Below are 17,785 nucleotides of genomic sequence, written 5' to 3'. Positions count from 1 at the left end.
TCATGCAAAGTAAAGTGAGCAGAACCAGGAGAACATTATACACAGCAATAGCAATATTGTAAGGATGATCAGCTGTGAAAGCTTCTGGCAATACAAAAATCCAAGAATACACTTAAGAATTTGTGATGAAAAATGCTCTTAACCAAGAGAGAGAACTGATGAACTCTAAATGTAGATTGGAGCATATTTTTTTAAGTTTATGTTGTTTCTCGTGCGGCTTGGGGGCAATGTGGTTAACATGGAAATTAACTTTGCATGATTTTACATGTACAATCAATATTAAATTGCTTAGATTCCCAAGGGGAGAGAGAAAGAAAAAAGAACCCAGAACTTGAAATTTTTAAGAGGATGACAAAAAGTATTTAAATGTAATTGCATAATACTTTTAAAAAGACATAATATATATATATATATATTTTTAAATTCAATCTGGTACTGGCAAGAAATTGAAGGGGGATCAATGGAATAGACTAGGGGTAAATGACCTCAGCAATCTAGTATTTGATAAACCCAAATATCCCAGTTTTGGTGAACAGAACTCACTATTTGATAAAAAAATTGTTGGGAAAATTAGAGAACAGTATGGCAAAAATTAGGTTTAGTCACTATATTATAGCCTATACATGATTTAATACATATGATTTGTATGATCCTATATATGATTTAAACATAGTGATATTATAAAGTAAATTAGGGGAATGTAGAATAGATTAACTGTCAGACTATGAAGAAAGGAGGAATTTATAGCTAAACAGGACATAAAGAACATTACAAGATGTAAAATGAAGAATTTTGATTATATTAAATTCAAAAAGGTATGTGCAAGCAAAACCAATATAACCAAGATGGGAAGGGGGGGCAATAAACTGGGGGGAAATTTTATAACAATAAAAGGTCTAATTTCTCAAATATATAAAGACCTAAGTTAAATTTATAAGAAACCAAGTCATTCCTCAATTGATAAATGGTCAAAGGTTATGTTTTTAGATGAAGAAATCAAATTTATCAATGATCATATAAAAATATTCTAAATCCCTTTTGGTTATAGAGAATATTAATGAAAATTAAAACAACTCTGAGGTATCTTACCATCTAGAAGATTGTTAAATATGACAGGAAAGAAAAATAATAAATGTTGAAGAGAATGTGGCAATACTGGGTCACTAATGCATTGCTAGTGGAGTTGTGAATTGATCTAACCAGCCCAAAGGGCTTTAAAAGAATGCCTGACCTTTGATCCAGTAATATCGTTACTAGTTTTGTATCCCAAATTTTGTTTAAAAATGGGAAAGGACCTGTCTGAACAAAAATATTTATAGCTGCTCTCTTTGTGGTGGCAAAGAATTAGAAACTAAAAGGAAATCCCTCAATTGGAGATAGGCAGAACAATATGTGGCATATAATGTTGATGGAATATTATTGTGCTGTAAGGAATGATGAACAGGATGATTTCAGAAAGAGTTGGGATGGCCTACATAAAATGATACAGAGTGAAATAAACAAAACTGGAGAACAGTATACACAGTAACTGAAATAGTGTGGAATTATCAAATGTGATAAACTATGCTACTAATAGCAATCCAATGATTAGGGATAATTCTGAGAACTTAAAAAAAGAACCTCTTGAGAAAGAACTGTTGCAGTAGAAATATAGATGAAAACATAATTTATAACTTGTTTATTTGGGTATATGATTTGGGATTTGGGTTTTATAAGATTACTCTCTAACAAAATGAATAATATGGAAATATGTTTTGAATGATAAAACCTGTATAACCCAGGGGAATTGCTTGTCAGCTCTGGAAGGGAAGAAGGAAGGGAGACAACATGAATCATATAACTATGGAAAAACATGTAAATTTTTATTAAAATAAAATAAAAATAAAATATTAAAAAATTTACTTTGCTCAAAAATAGCAATAACACTCATCTGACCTTTTACAGATTGTTTTGAAGAAACACTTTCTAAGTAAATGTAAAGAATAATATATGTTTGACCTGCTAGAAGAAATAATTATAAAATTAAAAAAGAAATTCAATGAGTAGTATTTAATATAGATCTGTATTACTATAGAGCTAAAATTTACTTCATTCAAAACCTTTGTCAATCTCTAAAACAATTCTTACTTCATATATAATGATCTTAAATTATTGCAATAATTAGACATATGATGAATAGAAACATCTATCATTTCAAACACTAAATAACAGTAAATTGAAAAGCTTTAAAATGGAAAAAAATTATGTCCCAGGGATCTTATGTGTAATTAATTTACTTAACTCATTTTCAAAACTATCTATTGAGTGGTGAAGGAAGTTGTTTTAAAAAGTATAGTCAAAATTTTCTTATAATTCACATTCTTATTCAAAAGCTAGTTTTGAAAACATATAAATAAATGAAGACTAGTAACCATTTGTTGTTATTCAGTCATTTTTGTCATATGTGACTCTTTTTGACTTCAAAACAATCTGTGAAAGGTCAGGTCTGATAAGTGCCATTGCTATTTTTGAGCAAAGTGAATTTTTTAATATTTATTTTTATTTGGGGTTTTCTTGGCAAAAATACTGGAGTGGTTTGACATTTCCTTCTCCAGTCCATTTTACAGATGAGGAGCTGAGGCAAACAAGGTAAAGTGGCATGCCTAGGACCAGAAAGCTAAGTGTAGAAAGTAAAAAAGAGAATGGAAAATATTGTAGGTGTTTTTCAAATTATAACTTTTGTAAAAACTGTAAGAGACATTCAACAAGTTTTACAATACAGCTAAGTTCAACTTAAATATGTTAATGTATATTTTTCTAGCAATACGATATTTAATACCAAATTCCACATGTGAATTTATATTAATTAGAACAGCATCTATAAAAAAGACAGAGTAAGAATGTAAAGCATACCACATTACAATTATAGCTAGCATTAAACATAAAGCTGATTTTTTCATTGTTCCCCTTTTAAAAAATGAAATTTACTTAGAAATCTATAGAAGTGGAATTTTTTCTTTTTTTAACTTTTATAAAATATGAAATTCCTTCCTAAAATAAAGCCAAATTTTTCTTCTTAATTAGTTTGAATTAACCAATTATGTAAAATTTGCTTTTTCCTTCACTTCCTTTGGATAGGTAATAATTTTAATGTATTAGAAATTGGTTCTTTTATCTTCTTACAAAACATCAGAAATTCAATATTAAAAACCAGAAGGTTTTTTTAGTTTTCTTAGATAGCAACAAAAACATATCACAAAACACATTTTAGATTGTAAAATCTTAGCAAGTATCATGTCTATCTACTGTTAATAGTATATCTATGCATATGGAAGTCAGTAAATGTTAGGGAAATTATCAGGTATTTAATTGAACAATGATTTAAGAAATCTTTGCAAACATCTAGAGAAATCAGCATTTTAATATAATATAGCCTACCTTTTCCAGACTTATCACCTTTATCAGCTCCTTTGACTTGTGAACCTTCAGTTTTGCTTTCTTTCCCAACTTTTTCTTCTTTTCCATTTTTCCCAACCTTGCCGTCTTTTCCCTCCTTGCCTTCTTTTCCATTCTTGCCTTCTTTTCCATTCTTGCCTTCTTTTCCATTCTTGCCTTCTTTTCCATTCTTGGAATCCAAACCATCCTTGGAATCTCTTCTTTCTCTGGTCTTCCCATCTGATAGTCTGTCAGAACTGTTCTCCTTTATCAGTTTAAACTCTGGCAATATTTCTTTCAAGAAATTCCAAATTTTGTCCAAATAGCCATTGCTTAAAAATAGATATATTATACATTTAGTTTTTGTAAATGAAGCCTTTTTCTCTTTCTCTAAGGTACACCTGCTAGCAATGTCAGGCTAACAAGTGCTATTGAGTTTCAAGTATCATTGCAACAGTTTAATATTTATTATATATAATTGTGATAATTAGATTAGATTGGTTAGTATGTTGAATTATTTCATAGCCTGTCAGTTGATAGGCATTTATTAATTGTGTACTATATAGTAAGCACTGTACTAAAAATTGGGAATTTGAAGAAATATTTTAAAAAATAGTTCTTGTCCTCAAGAAGTTCACAATATGATTTATAGCTGTCCCAGATACAGAGAAATGCCTGATTGAAACTAATTATTCTTTTTTTATTGAGGTCTTGATTATACATTCTTTGTATGTTTTAATGCAAAAAAATAACCTGAATTCAGTCAAATTACTGGTTATAGTTAATATAACAAAATGAATTGGGCATTACTATTAGATTTTTTTTTCAAACATCATTTGACATCCATTTTGCCCCAGTGAAAATTCTATTGTTTTTAGCTTAGTCTGTAGAGTTGGAGACCTGGAAAACAGAGGCAATTATATGCACAAGAGACAGGTATGTTCAATATCTACTATTATAGACAAATCTACCAATATTGAAAAGAAGAGAGAAAATATGCTTCTCATTGAAAACACTGAAAACAAATGACAATATCCCTATCCCATCAGTTCCATTCTTTCAGTAAGTTTTTTGTTAGAGATAAATAGAATAGAAAATCCAAATCTATATAGCACAAATCTTTAAGAAATACTGTCTTTAATATGGATAGAGGTAGTAAGGTCATCAGTTTCAAGGGGAAGGAACTTTGGGCCCTACAGTGAGAGACAGACAACACGCACATTTATATCTGCTTGTGTATGTTTATATTTGGGCACGTGTGCTCATATAGCTTTCTGTGCGGAGTGGGGAAGAGGATAGCTTATGACAAATTAAATCTTCTAGATGTTATTTTTAACTTGTTTTCAATCTGTGCAATCACAAGCTTAGGGAAATAATATTATTTAGCCATTGACATGCCTATTTCTGTTCATTAATATTGATACAGAATATAGAATCAAATTAACTTAAATCATGAATTTTCATGCTTATAAATTCAATAAGCCACTCTAATATTATGATAGAGAAAATTGAGTTAATATTAGTGTTTGGAGTATCAGAATTAGATTAAGATCTTTGATATAAAACCTGTGCAATCTTGGGCAAAACACTTAAGTTTTCTGGCCCTGTTTTTTTCATCAGTAAAGTGCCTTTTTTTTTTTAGCATCTATAAAATGCTGTCACTCTCCTGCTCAAAAATCTTCAATAATTCTTCTTATAGATGTTCATCAATTGAGGAATAGTTAAGTAAATTGTGCTATATGACTGTAATGGAAAACCCTTGTGCTATAAGAAATGACCAGCAGAATGATTTCAGAAAAACCTGGGTAGATATACATGAACTGATACAGAGTGAAGTGAGCAGAACCAAGAGAAAACTGCATACAGGAACAGCAATATTGTACTTATGAATGACTTAGCCATTGTGTCAAGGAAGTTTTTCCCCTCCCCTTCCTGAGTAGCTTGACCTGTCCATCAACAGTTCTCACATAACACAGTTGTGCCAGGTTTTGGGTCCATGTACGTGGACCCAGTAAGAGTGAAGGGGGCAGGTCCAGAAGGGGCTTCTGGCTTTTGGAATGAACGTGGGGAGAGAGGAGGCAAGTAAGGGGAAAGAGAAAGAAACTCACAGGCTAGGCACCTTGTGATCAGGTTACCTAGAAGAACGAGATTTAAAACTATGATTGTCTACCCTTTCTAATAAACTTTATAAAATATATATCTGGGTAGATATATTAATTCAATTCTTACACTATTCTCAGCAATGCAATGACCCAAGACAATCCAAAAGGAGCTATGATGAAAAATGCCATCTGCCTCCATAGACAGAATTCAGAATTGGAATCCTGAGCAAAACATACTACATTTCATATTCCTTCTTCATTTTTTTCAAGTTTTCTTCCACAAAAGGACCAATATGTAAAAATGTTTTACATGATTGCACCTGTATCAGATTGCTTATTTATTCAGCGTGACAGGAGAGAAAGGAGGGGAAGAAGTTGGGACTCGAAATTTTTAAAAAATGAATGTTTAAAATATTTTACAAGTATTGTAAATACTTGGGGGGAGAAAATGCAATTAAAAACAAAATAATTCTCCCTTATCTCAAATACAAAGTCCAGACTTCCTTTACCTCTTTAGCATTCAAAGCTTTCTCAATACTGATTCCAGTCTACCTACCCAAATTCCTCCCTTAACACTATGCAATCTAGTCTATTCACTATTGTCCAGTAAGGAAATCTTTTAATAACATATTTTGTTAGTTATTGTATTGCTTCAAAATGTTGGAAAAGAGCTTGACCTCTTTATAAAATAAAGTTGTATAATCCACCTAAGGAAACAATACTGTGTGAATAAATTAGGAACAACTGGGGACAAATACAGTGTTAGAGTTATAGATCTTCTTTAATGAGCAGTTCAGAGAAGAAAACAAAAGGAAATTAAGAGACTTGTAGCCCTAAGGGGAAGGATAGAACACTGAGAATAGGAGAAATTAGGAGCCATTTGAAAATAGTGTCTATGAGTTATTAAGAAAGTATTTCACAGTTAAATATAATTTATTTGAACATAAATTGAACATATTGAACATAAATACACACCTTTTTTTCTGAAAGGGTGAAGGAAATAGCAAAAAGCTACAAGTTTCTGAACAAGAGAGTCAGAAATCATGAAAATGGTCTGGTGTAGTCAAAAGACAGAACAAGGAAATATTTAGAAGTATATATTACAACTCACTGGAGAAGGAATTGGCAAACCACAGTTATCTTTGTAAAGAAAACTCCAAGGGCAGTAATGGTATGATATGATGCAGAGAGGGTTATGAAGAGTTGGACACAACTGAATAACCAGACAACATACAGTAAAATGTAAAAGTAGTAAGAAAGTACTTAATTATATTTAGGAGTTGTTTTTTTTTTCTTTTTAAACCTTACACTTACTTGGGTAGACTGTAAATGGGAAACGTAGTTAAAACAACATTGTAAAGGCAGACAATTCTCAGTGACTCTGAATCAGAGGACCTGAGTTTAGAAATTACCTCTGATAACTTACTGTTTGCATGACTTGGGAAAGTCATTTAATGTCTCAGTGCTTCAGTTCCTTCATTTTTAAATGAAGGGATTATACTAAATTGTCTGTGAGGCCTCTTTCCAGTTCCAAGTCTAGAATCTTGTTATTTTTTTTTGTACTACATATTACTGCCACTCTCAGGATGATATATGCCACTTCTCTGTAGTGTCTTTCTCCCCCTCTGCTCAGTCATATCCAACTAATCTTTAAGGCCTAACACAATTTTTAGTTGTTCAATGAAGGCTTCTCTGAGCTCATGTTACTTTCTTACTGTATAATATGCATTATTCAATGACCCAAGAGCAATAAGAACAATATAGGCCTATTGTAGGTTCTCAATAATTCAGTATAACCAAAAAAGAACAAAATCCCTTTTAACTTAAACCTACCCCTTCCCACTGAAGGTACTGCTATTCTTCTAGTCACTCAGGTTCATTGTTAAGCACTTCTGTGAAAGCTGTGCTAGACACTTGAGGGTTCAAAGAAAAATAAGAGTCATTTCCCTATGCGATGAATAGAAATATGGGGAGTTATGAAGAAAATTGAAAAAGAGGGCATTAACAAGCTGGATGATTCACAGGAAATGGAACCAGACCTGAGCATTTAAGATAAAGTTTCTAAGAGATGGAGATTGTAAAAGAGTTACAAAAGAACAAAGATATAGAAAGTGTAGAGTTTAGAGAATAGCCAGTCAGTCAATTTTACTGGAATATAGAGTTCATGAAGATGAATAGTATGAAAAAGGTTAGAAAAGTAGGCATCAGGAGGAAGCTTAGGTGCCAGGTTAAGGGGTATATATTCTGTATTTTAGAAATAAAGGATCATTGAAGGTTTTTGAGAAAAGAAGTATATTCTCTATTCTCTGTAACTGTCTCTCTGTCTCACACATGCACACATTTTCCTTCTCACCAAAGTTTAATATCCCATGTCTCTATTCTTGGTTCAGGTTATTTTATATTTCTTAGTTTTAAGAATTCCCTCAAAGGAGCTGGTGTTTTTGATCAACTAACTAAACCCCTGAGATTTTTACCTTATCCTGTTCAGTGAAACTTCCTTCCTCTTTACAGGGATAGTGACTAGACCTGTGATTTCACTGACAGAGAGAACTCTCAAATGAGGAGATACCCTCTACAGAATAATACAGATCAGCACCTCCTCTGCAACTTACAACCATAGAGAGTTTCCTTGAGTACTAAAGGGGTATGTGACTTGCACATGGATAAACAGTCCATATATTATCAGACTTGAACATAGGTCTTCTTAGCTCCAAGGCCAACTCTCCATCCACTACCTCACAATGTCTCATTGTTACTAAATAATTTATAGAGATTCATAACCCTCCTCTAGCCTTATAATAATTCTCTAATTGCTTTTAGTTTATCTGTAATAAACCAGGAGCCCTTTCATGATTTCACAAATGAAAGAAATACAGTATACCATTAGCCACTTCCCTTACTTGTTTTCTTTAGGTTAGCCTATGGCTTCCTTTCTCTTCGAACCTCTGATTCTCCAAAGCTTTCCTTATTAATCTTGTATTAAAGGGAATTTCTTAATCTCTCCCTCTTTCTCTTTAAGAGGCAGACAAGTGGCAGGAACATAAAACATTTCTACGTAAGGGTAGCAGAAAGCTGAAGATTCCATTACAGAGGAAGGTATATAACAAACAGTTGAGAGAAAGGGCTCTTTTTCTCTGGATTCCTAGAGAGCAGGAGATTGGTCTGTCTTTGTCTCAGTCAGAGTGGCAGTTGGACTAGTGACTGTTGGGATATAGGAAACCAGATTTAAGGAAGTTATAGGTGATTAATGTTTATTGATTAGCTTAGGTAGGTAGTAAGCAAATATAATTTTAGGTAGACAGTATAGGGAAGTTGGGTCTGGCCTGGCTCAGGCAGAAGAACCTGTCCTCGAAGACAGTTAGATTTAGGGTTTTTAAGAAATTTTAGTTAGGATTGGGATTTTAGGTATAGTTATACAATATTAGAGGAATAATCTCACTTTCCTCCTTCCTGTTTCCTATCTGAACTTCGTCCCAAAATAAACTGAGTGTTTTTTATCAAACTGCTCTCCTCACTTTTGTCAAACTCCTACCAAAAATTTAACCCTAAACACTTGTATTATCTTTCCCATGTCCTATCCTACATGTTACTTCTACCACATATGGCAGGTATTTTTACCAGTGACTGGCAGTGACTAAGTAATTGCTACATCCTTTATGGAACAGGTATCCAGCCATTAATTCATTTTCATTTTCCCCCCCTCAACCTTTCAAAGCTAGTCACCAAAACTCATCAATTCTAACTTTATGACATTGCTTACATTCTTATTCTCTATATTCACAGGAGGACAGCTCTAGTAACAGATCTCTGTATCAGTCTTCACACAATACAAAGTTTCCTAACTGGTCTATTCTACCATTCTCTATCTGTTGTTTGGTTATTTGAGTTGTGTCCACATCTTCATGACCTCATTTTGGTTTCTTGGCAAAGATGCTACAGTGGCTTGCCCTTTCCTTCTCCAGCTTATTTCAAATTTATGAAGAAACTGAGGCAGACAGGGTCAAGTGACTTACCTAGGATTATACAGCTAGTGTCTGAGGCTAGATTTGAACCTAGGGCTTCTTGATTATAGATCCAATATCTATCTTCTCAACCTCTTACCTGCCAAAATAATATTCCTAATAAACATATTTAAACATGTCACTTTCTTTAGAGTCCTTATTGCCTCCAGAACAAAATATAAACTTCTTGAGAGGAGAAAGACATGCCTGTCCTATCTCAGGGTGGAGATCTGGGAAGGAGATAAAAAGTCCATTTTGAGTTATTGGTGCCTACCATACAGGACCTGAACAAACCCAAATCAATCTATAGACAACGTGCTATTGTCATCTATAATTTTACTCTTTTACTCAAGGAACCTTCAAAACCTTCCCCACTACATGCCAGATAATCTCAATTAATTGCCTATCATCCTAGGTTGTACATAATCTGGCTCCAAGCTACCATTCTAGTTTTACAATTAACATACACTGAATTAAGAAAAATGTCAAAAGGTGAAGAATTTGATCATTAAAGGAACTTTAGAGGTTTAAAATGCTAATTTAGTTCTTATATAGCTATGAATTGGTTCAAATGTTTTAGAAAATCATGGAATTGTTATCCAATAAAAGTAACTACAGTGTTCATTCCCTTTGATCTAGAGATCCCACTAATTGGAAAAATAAAAATAAAAATGTTGATGCTGCATTTGGATGACAAAAGGTAGAAAATGAAACATAAGCCTAATAATAAGGGAATAGCTAAACAAAGATCAATAAGTGTAATTTAATTACAAGTTACATAACTTGAATATGAAGAATTCAAGAAAATAAAAACCTTTACTGAATGTTAAAAGTGGAAACAAAAGAATAACATATACAGTGGCTACAACAATACAATTAAAGCCGAAACCAGGAAACAAAAATCAAAAACAACAAAAGTGTATGGGAAGAAGAAATCTCAAGGATGAAATACATTCCTCCATTCCCTTTCTTCATTTTACTTACATGGACAAGGCACAAAGAGGATGAATGACTTATTCAAAGTCACATATCTAAATTGTAGGAAAACCAAATCTAGAACTTTTGCCCCCTAGGGGATCTATAGTCACAAAACTATTTCCAATGTCATCAGTGTTCCTAACAAGTATGGAGGAAGAAAATATTGGAAGACAATAAACTCCAAAATAATCAACACAGTTCTATTTATAAAAAATATTCCTGCTTCACTCACTCCATTTACACATATAATAAAATATTTCCTTTTCCTAGATATAAATCTTTTATTCTATATCTTATATTATAGCGGGACATTTTCTATTTTGGAGCACTAAAGTAGTTTGCCCTAAAAGATACTAATAGTGGCCTTAGAGATGCTTTCCATTTGGAATAGATCCATCAAATGAGGCAACTACATATAACAAGAACTTGATTTTACCATGAGATAGACAATTTAATTGAATTTGATAATGTATCCTGAATTATTATTGCTCCTTAATCTAATCTCTGATCATATTTTAGTGAGAAAAATATTAACATATCATCTTTTTATTGTTATACACTTTCTGCGGGAGGTAAAACCATTTGCAAAAATGAAGAAATTTTACACAATGCATCAGATTAATAGAATCTTACTGTGGAATTTTTTGTAGATGACATCCCCCAGAAAACAGAATATCTGCTAGTTTGGTAGGTAGGTGAATGCCTAGAGAGAAAGAATCTCATAAGGATAGATAGGACACAGGATAGTGATACACAGAAAGCATGGTGATAACCAAGAGAAATGGAGAGATGAGAAATAAATGATATATAAATCTAGACTCTACTACAAGTATCGATGTGTGCTATGACAAACAGGCTAGACTGGTATGAGTATAAAAACAATGGAGAATAACATATACAATATAAGAACTTTTGTTCAGGTTCCTGAGAAGAAAAAAAATCCTGACTACTATATTGAGATTGAAGGTAAGTGTTGAAAAAGTGGGGACTACTTAAAAATGTAACTTTCTAAACATCATGCCACATTTAAAAAAAACACTTTTTTTTTTTTGCTGTGTTGGGGATGGAAAGGGTGAGGACCCTGATAGAGGATGTCTCATTCTCTCCTTTGGGAGGCTGCACTTATTGGGTATGGATTCTGATGATTCTTGTTACTGGTTTACTTCCTGTTATTTCCATGCTATTACTTCATTAAATACCATTTTTCTTTTAATTCTGGTACCATTACTATTGTTCTGGTAGTAGCTAATAGGATGTGTTTTTTAATAGATGAGGTATAAATAAGTACCATGAGTGTAACTGTAGGTGAGAAAAGGGTATATAGGTACTTGATTTTTTTTAATTCTTAGTTTAGGAGTTAGAGTATCTTTTTGAAACTAGAAAGACTCCAGGAATTGATGCAGAGCGAAAGGAGCAGAAAGGAGCATTGTACAAAGAAATGAATGCACCGTGGCACAATTGAATGTAATAGACTTTTCTACTAGCAGCAATGCTGACCCAGGATAGTCCAGAGGAACCTGTGAGAAAGAATACACTCCATATCCAGAGAAAGAACTGTGGGAGCAGAAACGCAGAAGGAAAAAACTATGATCGATCACATAGTTTGATGGGAATATGATTGGGGTTTTGGCTTTAAAAGATCACTCTATTTCAAATATGAATATTATGAAAATAGGCTTTGAACAATGATACATGTATAATCCAGTGGAACTGCTTGTCAGCTCTGGGAGGGAAGAGGGAAATCATAAATCATAACCATGGAAAAATATTCTAAATAAATAAATAATTATTTTTAAAAAGAATATCTTTTTTTTAAATTTTATTTAATTAGTCAATTTAGAATATTTTTCCTTGGTTACAAGAGTCATGTCCTTTCCTTCCCCTCCCCCCACCCACACTCCATTCCTCTGGGTTTTACATGTGTCTTTGATCAAAACCTATTTCTATATTGTTGATGTTTGCATTAGGGTGATCATTTAGAGTCTATATTCCCAATCATATCCCATCAACCCATGTGATCAAGCAGTTGTTTTTCTTCTGTGTTTCTGCTCCCACAGTAAAAAATATCTTTTTGAGAATTATTTTTTCTCATAGTAAAAGCATGTTTCTATCTATACATTCTGATTACTCTAATAATCAGCTAAGAGGGAATGTTATTTTGGGGGGTCTCTGTTGAAACAAATCAAGTTTATTAAATGTGAAAATAAAATAAGTATTTCTTCTGTTGAATAAACACTATGCTTTAGCATTCTTGAATCAAATATTTCAGTAATTATATCACAGTATATGAAATTAGGAATTTTTGTGCTAACATCCTTGAGGAATTTTTTAGAAATTCTTAAAATATTATCTGGTGCACTGTAGATGCTTAATAAATGTTTATTGACTAACTAGCTACCTGACACTATTGGAAAATACAAGTTTTCTTTAATTTTATTCCTAAAGATTTTTATTTAAAAATTTTCAAGAAGAGATAAATTACTATAGTAAATTTTACCGAAGAGGAATGACTTCTGGTAACCATCCTGTAAGTGCATGAAAAACTGTGAATTCTCCTAATTCTCGTTGGTCAGCCATGTGGATGCTAGAAAATAAAAGTCAACAAGTTTGCTATTATATCAAAATATCAAAACTTGGCCAAGTCATTATTAAAGAACCCTGTCCTAAACATAATAAGGAAAGATAATAATGCCCATATTATTTACAGATCATATTTATAAGCTTCAGATACTGAATCAAAACAAAATACAATTTTCTCAATTGAAATGATTCTATAAAAATTCAAATATTATTATCATAAAGTTCATAAAATAGTGAGAAATATGGAAATTGAGAAAGAAGACATTTCCTTAACTTTTTTTTATCAAAAATTATCAATGGTGCTAAATTTTTAGGCATGATTTCAAATTCAATTTTACCAGTATATTAAATAGATTTATTGTTGAGATTATTAGAAATTCTCATAATAATCAAACCTTTACATGCATAAGTTATGTTCAAATTTTGCAAATTTAAATGAAAAAAAACAAAAATTAGTTAAATCCCAGTTTCAGGGAAATTGGAAATTTAACTGAAACTATATATGAAGAAAAATTAAATCACATAAATAAGAGACAGTATGGAGTAGATTTGAAATCAGAAAGATGTGAACTATTTATGTGGACAAGTCACTTAACCTCTCAAAGCTCTGAACAACTCTGTTTAAATTACATAGAAGATGCCAACCTTTATTAAAAGAGAGAATTTATTCACCCAGGAGTTCCCTATGGTAATGAAATCACAAGTCTAGTCCCTATTCATAAGGAGAATATAGTTCCCCCCCCAAAAAAATTTTATGCAACCTAAAAGTATAAGAAATCATTGGTAACATTAACAAGCTGCTGATGTAATTAATTATTGTAATACTTGTTACACCTCACCGGAGTTTTTACTTCCTAAGTGAAATAAAAAGGAAATCTATTCTTTACACTCAGAAGCTATTGTTTTGATATATAGAAATAAAGCTGGAAAATATTTTACAAAACATTTATTTGATGATGAGTTAAGTCAACATCTGAATTATTTGGTTCTAGAAGCCACCATGAGTTCTAGATTTGGAAAAACTCAGGATCATTCCCCTAGGGAAATCAAACAACTGAATGTTATATGATGTTACTGTTTGGCAGATCCATTTGAAATTTAAATTCCCCAATGTGCTTCTCAAACAGATACACACTACTACTTATAATGATTCAAGCAGTGCTTTGCTTATTCTTATAACTGGCTTTATGGGGTTCACATGCACTTTAATCTTTTAAAGCTATTATTTATCATTTGCAGTCACTTCAGAAACAATTTATTTTTATATGCCATTAAAATTGGATTTGTTTCTTATAAAAAATTGATAGCTTGTTCTTTCAACATACTCAACATTTGTGAGCTTAAGGATGGCTTTAGCTAGTATCATTGGCCAAAGTTCAAAGTCATAAGTTGTAGCAGGAAGTAATAATTTATTCTCTTCATCAAATGGAAGACTGTCATCAACAGTTAGCTTTCTCCAACAACCCTAAAAATAAGAAAATTTAAATATGTGATTTAAATTACAGTAAAGAAATTTAAACTTAAACAAATTTAAATATATGCTAGACATACCTCTAAGAATTCCTATTAATCTTAACAAAATTTTGTAACACTACTGAAAAAATTAACAGATTGCTATTTTAAGAAGACATATTATATTCTTGCTATAAATAATAAGTATTAATATCAATTAAAATACAATGGCAAATTATGACTACTATTAATATTATGGCTATTAAAGGAACCTGCATCTGAAAAAATAAAACAGTGATTTATAGCATCAGTTCTGATGAGACCTTCAAATTGCTCAGGAAATGGTATTTTGACTTTTGCATTTTCAAAATGTGTATGGGAGTAAGTACAGATGTGAATGTAAGGGAAATAAACATTGCAACAAGGTACAAAAAATGTAAAAGATTAAGCAGTTGAATTTTAAATAATGTCATGAATAATTTTGTCAACAAAGAACATTAATTGGTTTGTAGCTTTATTCCATTCTACAATGATAAAATCTTTTGTGCTAAATTTGAACATTTTATGACAGAACAGTCTTTGCTTAAAGAATCAATTGTGCTAATTTAGCTTTTTAAGTAGAACAGAAATTAAAATGGTTTTAAAGAGCACAACCAAAACATTTTACTACTAACTGATAAGCATAGGTATTCCCTGAAAAGCCTGATAGTTAGTTTTGCTCATTTTAAAATTCACATTTGAAAAACTACTTCTGATTCCTCGTTTTGTTACTCAATGTTATTACCAGTTAGCATGCCACTCCTACCACAAATTAAAGCTCTAATGAATAATTTGTCTCAGGCAGTATGACATATCAGATTCAGGACACTGGAGTAAAGTCAGGAAAATTGAGGTTCAAATCTCACCTGAAAAACATATTAAGTTTTGCATGCTAGGAGCTAAGATGGCAGCATAAGAGAAGCTTCACTCATTCAAACCCTCCATGTAGGAAAATAAATCACCCCCAAACAAAGATGTGCAGGAGAGACATAACTCACTGGGGTGGGAAGGGAGAGAAACTCGATGAGTACAACATTCTGGCAAACCAGCAGAGCATGGAAACAGAGATGCACAGCAAAGGGAGAAGTTGAGAAGGGACTTCAAGGCTTAGTTCAGATGTCACCTACTTCATGAAGATTTCACTGATCTCCCTAGTTAGTGTTCACTCTTTTCTGAAATCATCTTCTATTTTCTCCCATTAGAATATAATTTCCCTAAAGGCAGAAACTGCTTTATGTTTATCTATGAATCCCTAGCACCAAGTATAGTGCCCACACTTAATAAAAATAAACTTAATAAAAGTTTATTGAGTTGAATTGAGTGGCAGCTTTACAGCTGGAAGCAGGAATGTGTATGTAGTAGGAGCCGAGGTTAAGAAATCTTTATCAAGTCAGTCAGTCATTTCCAGAATCTGGCCACACAATTGCTGATCTATGAAATAATATAAGTTACACTAATAGTAGTGCTACCAGTATTTTTAAAACACATTATATATAATACATATGAGCTTACCATCCAATAAAGTCTCACAATATATTTTCCATAGCTATTAAATAGAGGTATATGCCCTTTCACTGCTTTGCATAGAGAATATATATGTTCCCAGGGTTTCCAATTTAGAACAGGAGGATCTGTTGAAGAACTTGAAATATGTCCATTATATGTCCTCCATACTGCATATATCTCACTGATAATCCATCTCATCAGCTAAAAATGAAAAAAAATTAAAGTAAATGATTACTTTTAAATTAAAATGTTAATAAATTAAAATAAAATGCTATTTAATGAAAATGCTATTTTTCTAAATTGTAATTTTCTAAGTACATTTTAAATGGATTTTTAAATTAAAATTTAGAAAAATAACACTAATACCTGCTGAAATGGTAGCATTTAATTTCTGTATAATGTATTGAATTATGAAATAATTTCTTAACAAAATCTACTAACATACATTTTAAATACTAGGTTTTGTTTTTCTCATTTTTGCAATTATACATATATTTTTATAAGTATCAGTAATTATTAATTAGCTACAAGGCACACCAAGATTTCCTACTACTTTATTTTGGAAGATAGATATATATTGAAAAATCTGAAGATTTAATAATTTTTTTCTTAAGCAAACTGATTTTTAGTGAGCAGATTTATTGTTTTTTCATACTTAGACAGTTTAAGGAGTACCCTGGACCAAAGAGTATGAGAACATAATATAAACTTGTAGAGTTGTTTAATATAAATTGCATATGTTGTGTTTCAGGTACTAAAAATGATGATATTGTACATCATTAATAGGACAAGAGCTATTTGCTTTTATCTTTACCCTTTTTCACTGCATTCCCTTTGTTGGTAAGAACCTCTATAAATAAAACTACTTTAAGATGTTGCTGGTACTTCTGTAAAAATAACTAGTGAAACAAACACATGAACTTGAATTTTTAGCTTTATATATAATTCTCCCTCATCATAAAAAATTTTTTTCACTTGACCATACCATTCTCTGATATGATCTTATGTCTCTTTTCTCTTTTTCAGAAAATTTCTAGAAAATGCTGTCTGCATTCATTGTCTCTGCTTTTCCTCTCACTCACTTTTTAGCTCTTTGTCTTCTGGCTTCCAATCTCATTATTCAACTACTTAACTGATACAGTCTATTTACCTCACTGCAGAGCAAATGTCCATTTTCTGAAAATAAGTCAAACGAATTTTCCTCTTTCACTACCACAAGATTCTGAAGGAATTAAAAAAAAGATTGTTTAGCAACACAAAATCCATAAACATTATAGCTACTACTTAGCAAGATATTATAAGAAAAATGACAATGGTAACTAAAGACATTGTCAACATGAAATTTAATAAATGGTTTCCATAAAAAGACTAACTGCAGAAATCTATTTGATAGAAAAATATCCTAAGTTGAGACTGTAGTTCAGTAAACATCTGATATCTAGGAAATTCCTCTTTTTTTAAAAACAATAATGCAAAGAGAAGCAAATTATAATAGTGGACAGAGGAATAATATTTAAGTCAGGAAGGGCTATTCACCTTGAACATTTTGTATAACCTTTTGGTACCCCATATAAAAAAACCTCCCATTTTTACCAGCAGCAATGGTCTATATTTATGAATACACAGATCTAGATCCACCCAAAGTCCCAAAAGGAATTAAAATGTTAATTATAACATATTGCTAATATAAACTAAGTTCCACTTATTTTAAAA

General features: G+C 31.7%; 1 protein-coding gene across 5 annotated transcripts in view; it reads right to left on the bottom strand.

Moving 5' to 3' along the window:
- ADGB (androglobin) overlaps window positions 1-17,785 on the bottom strand; it is a 297,945-nt gene that overhangs the window by 243,144 nt on the left and 37,016 nt on the right. For all 5 annotated transcript variants that reach the window (XM_007484699.3, XM_016428944.2, XM_016428941.2 and 2 more), the window contains exons 4-8: window positions 17,223-17,294; window positions 16,079-16,273; window positions 14,401-14,540; window positions 12,993-13,079; window positions 3,418-3,746 (exon numbers count right to left, since the gene is read on the bottom strand). In XM_007484699.3, coding sequence (XP_007484761.1) covers window positions 3,418-3,746; window positions 12,993-13,079; window positions 14,401-14,540; window positions 16,079-16,273; window positions 17,223-17,294 — 823 coding nt within the window. The remainder of the gene's footprint in view (window positions 1-3,417; window positions 3,747-12,992; window positions 13,080-14,400; window positions 14,541-16,078; window positions 16,274-17,222; window positions 17,295-17,785) is intronic.

This window comes from Monodelphis domestica, chromosome 2 (genome assembly GCF_027887165.1).
Source record: "Monodelphis domestica isolate mMonDom1 chromosome 2, mMonDom1.pri, whole genome shotgun sequence".
In the NCBI taxonomy this organism is placed as follows: Eukaryota; Metazoa; Chordata; class Mammalia; order Didelphimorphia; family Didelphidae; genus Monodelphis; species Monodelphis domestica.
This window is presented reverse-complemented; position numbering and strand designations above follow the sequence as displayed.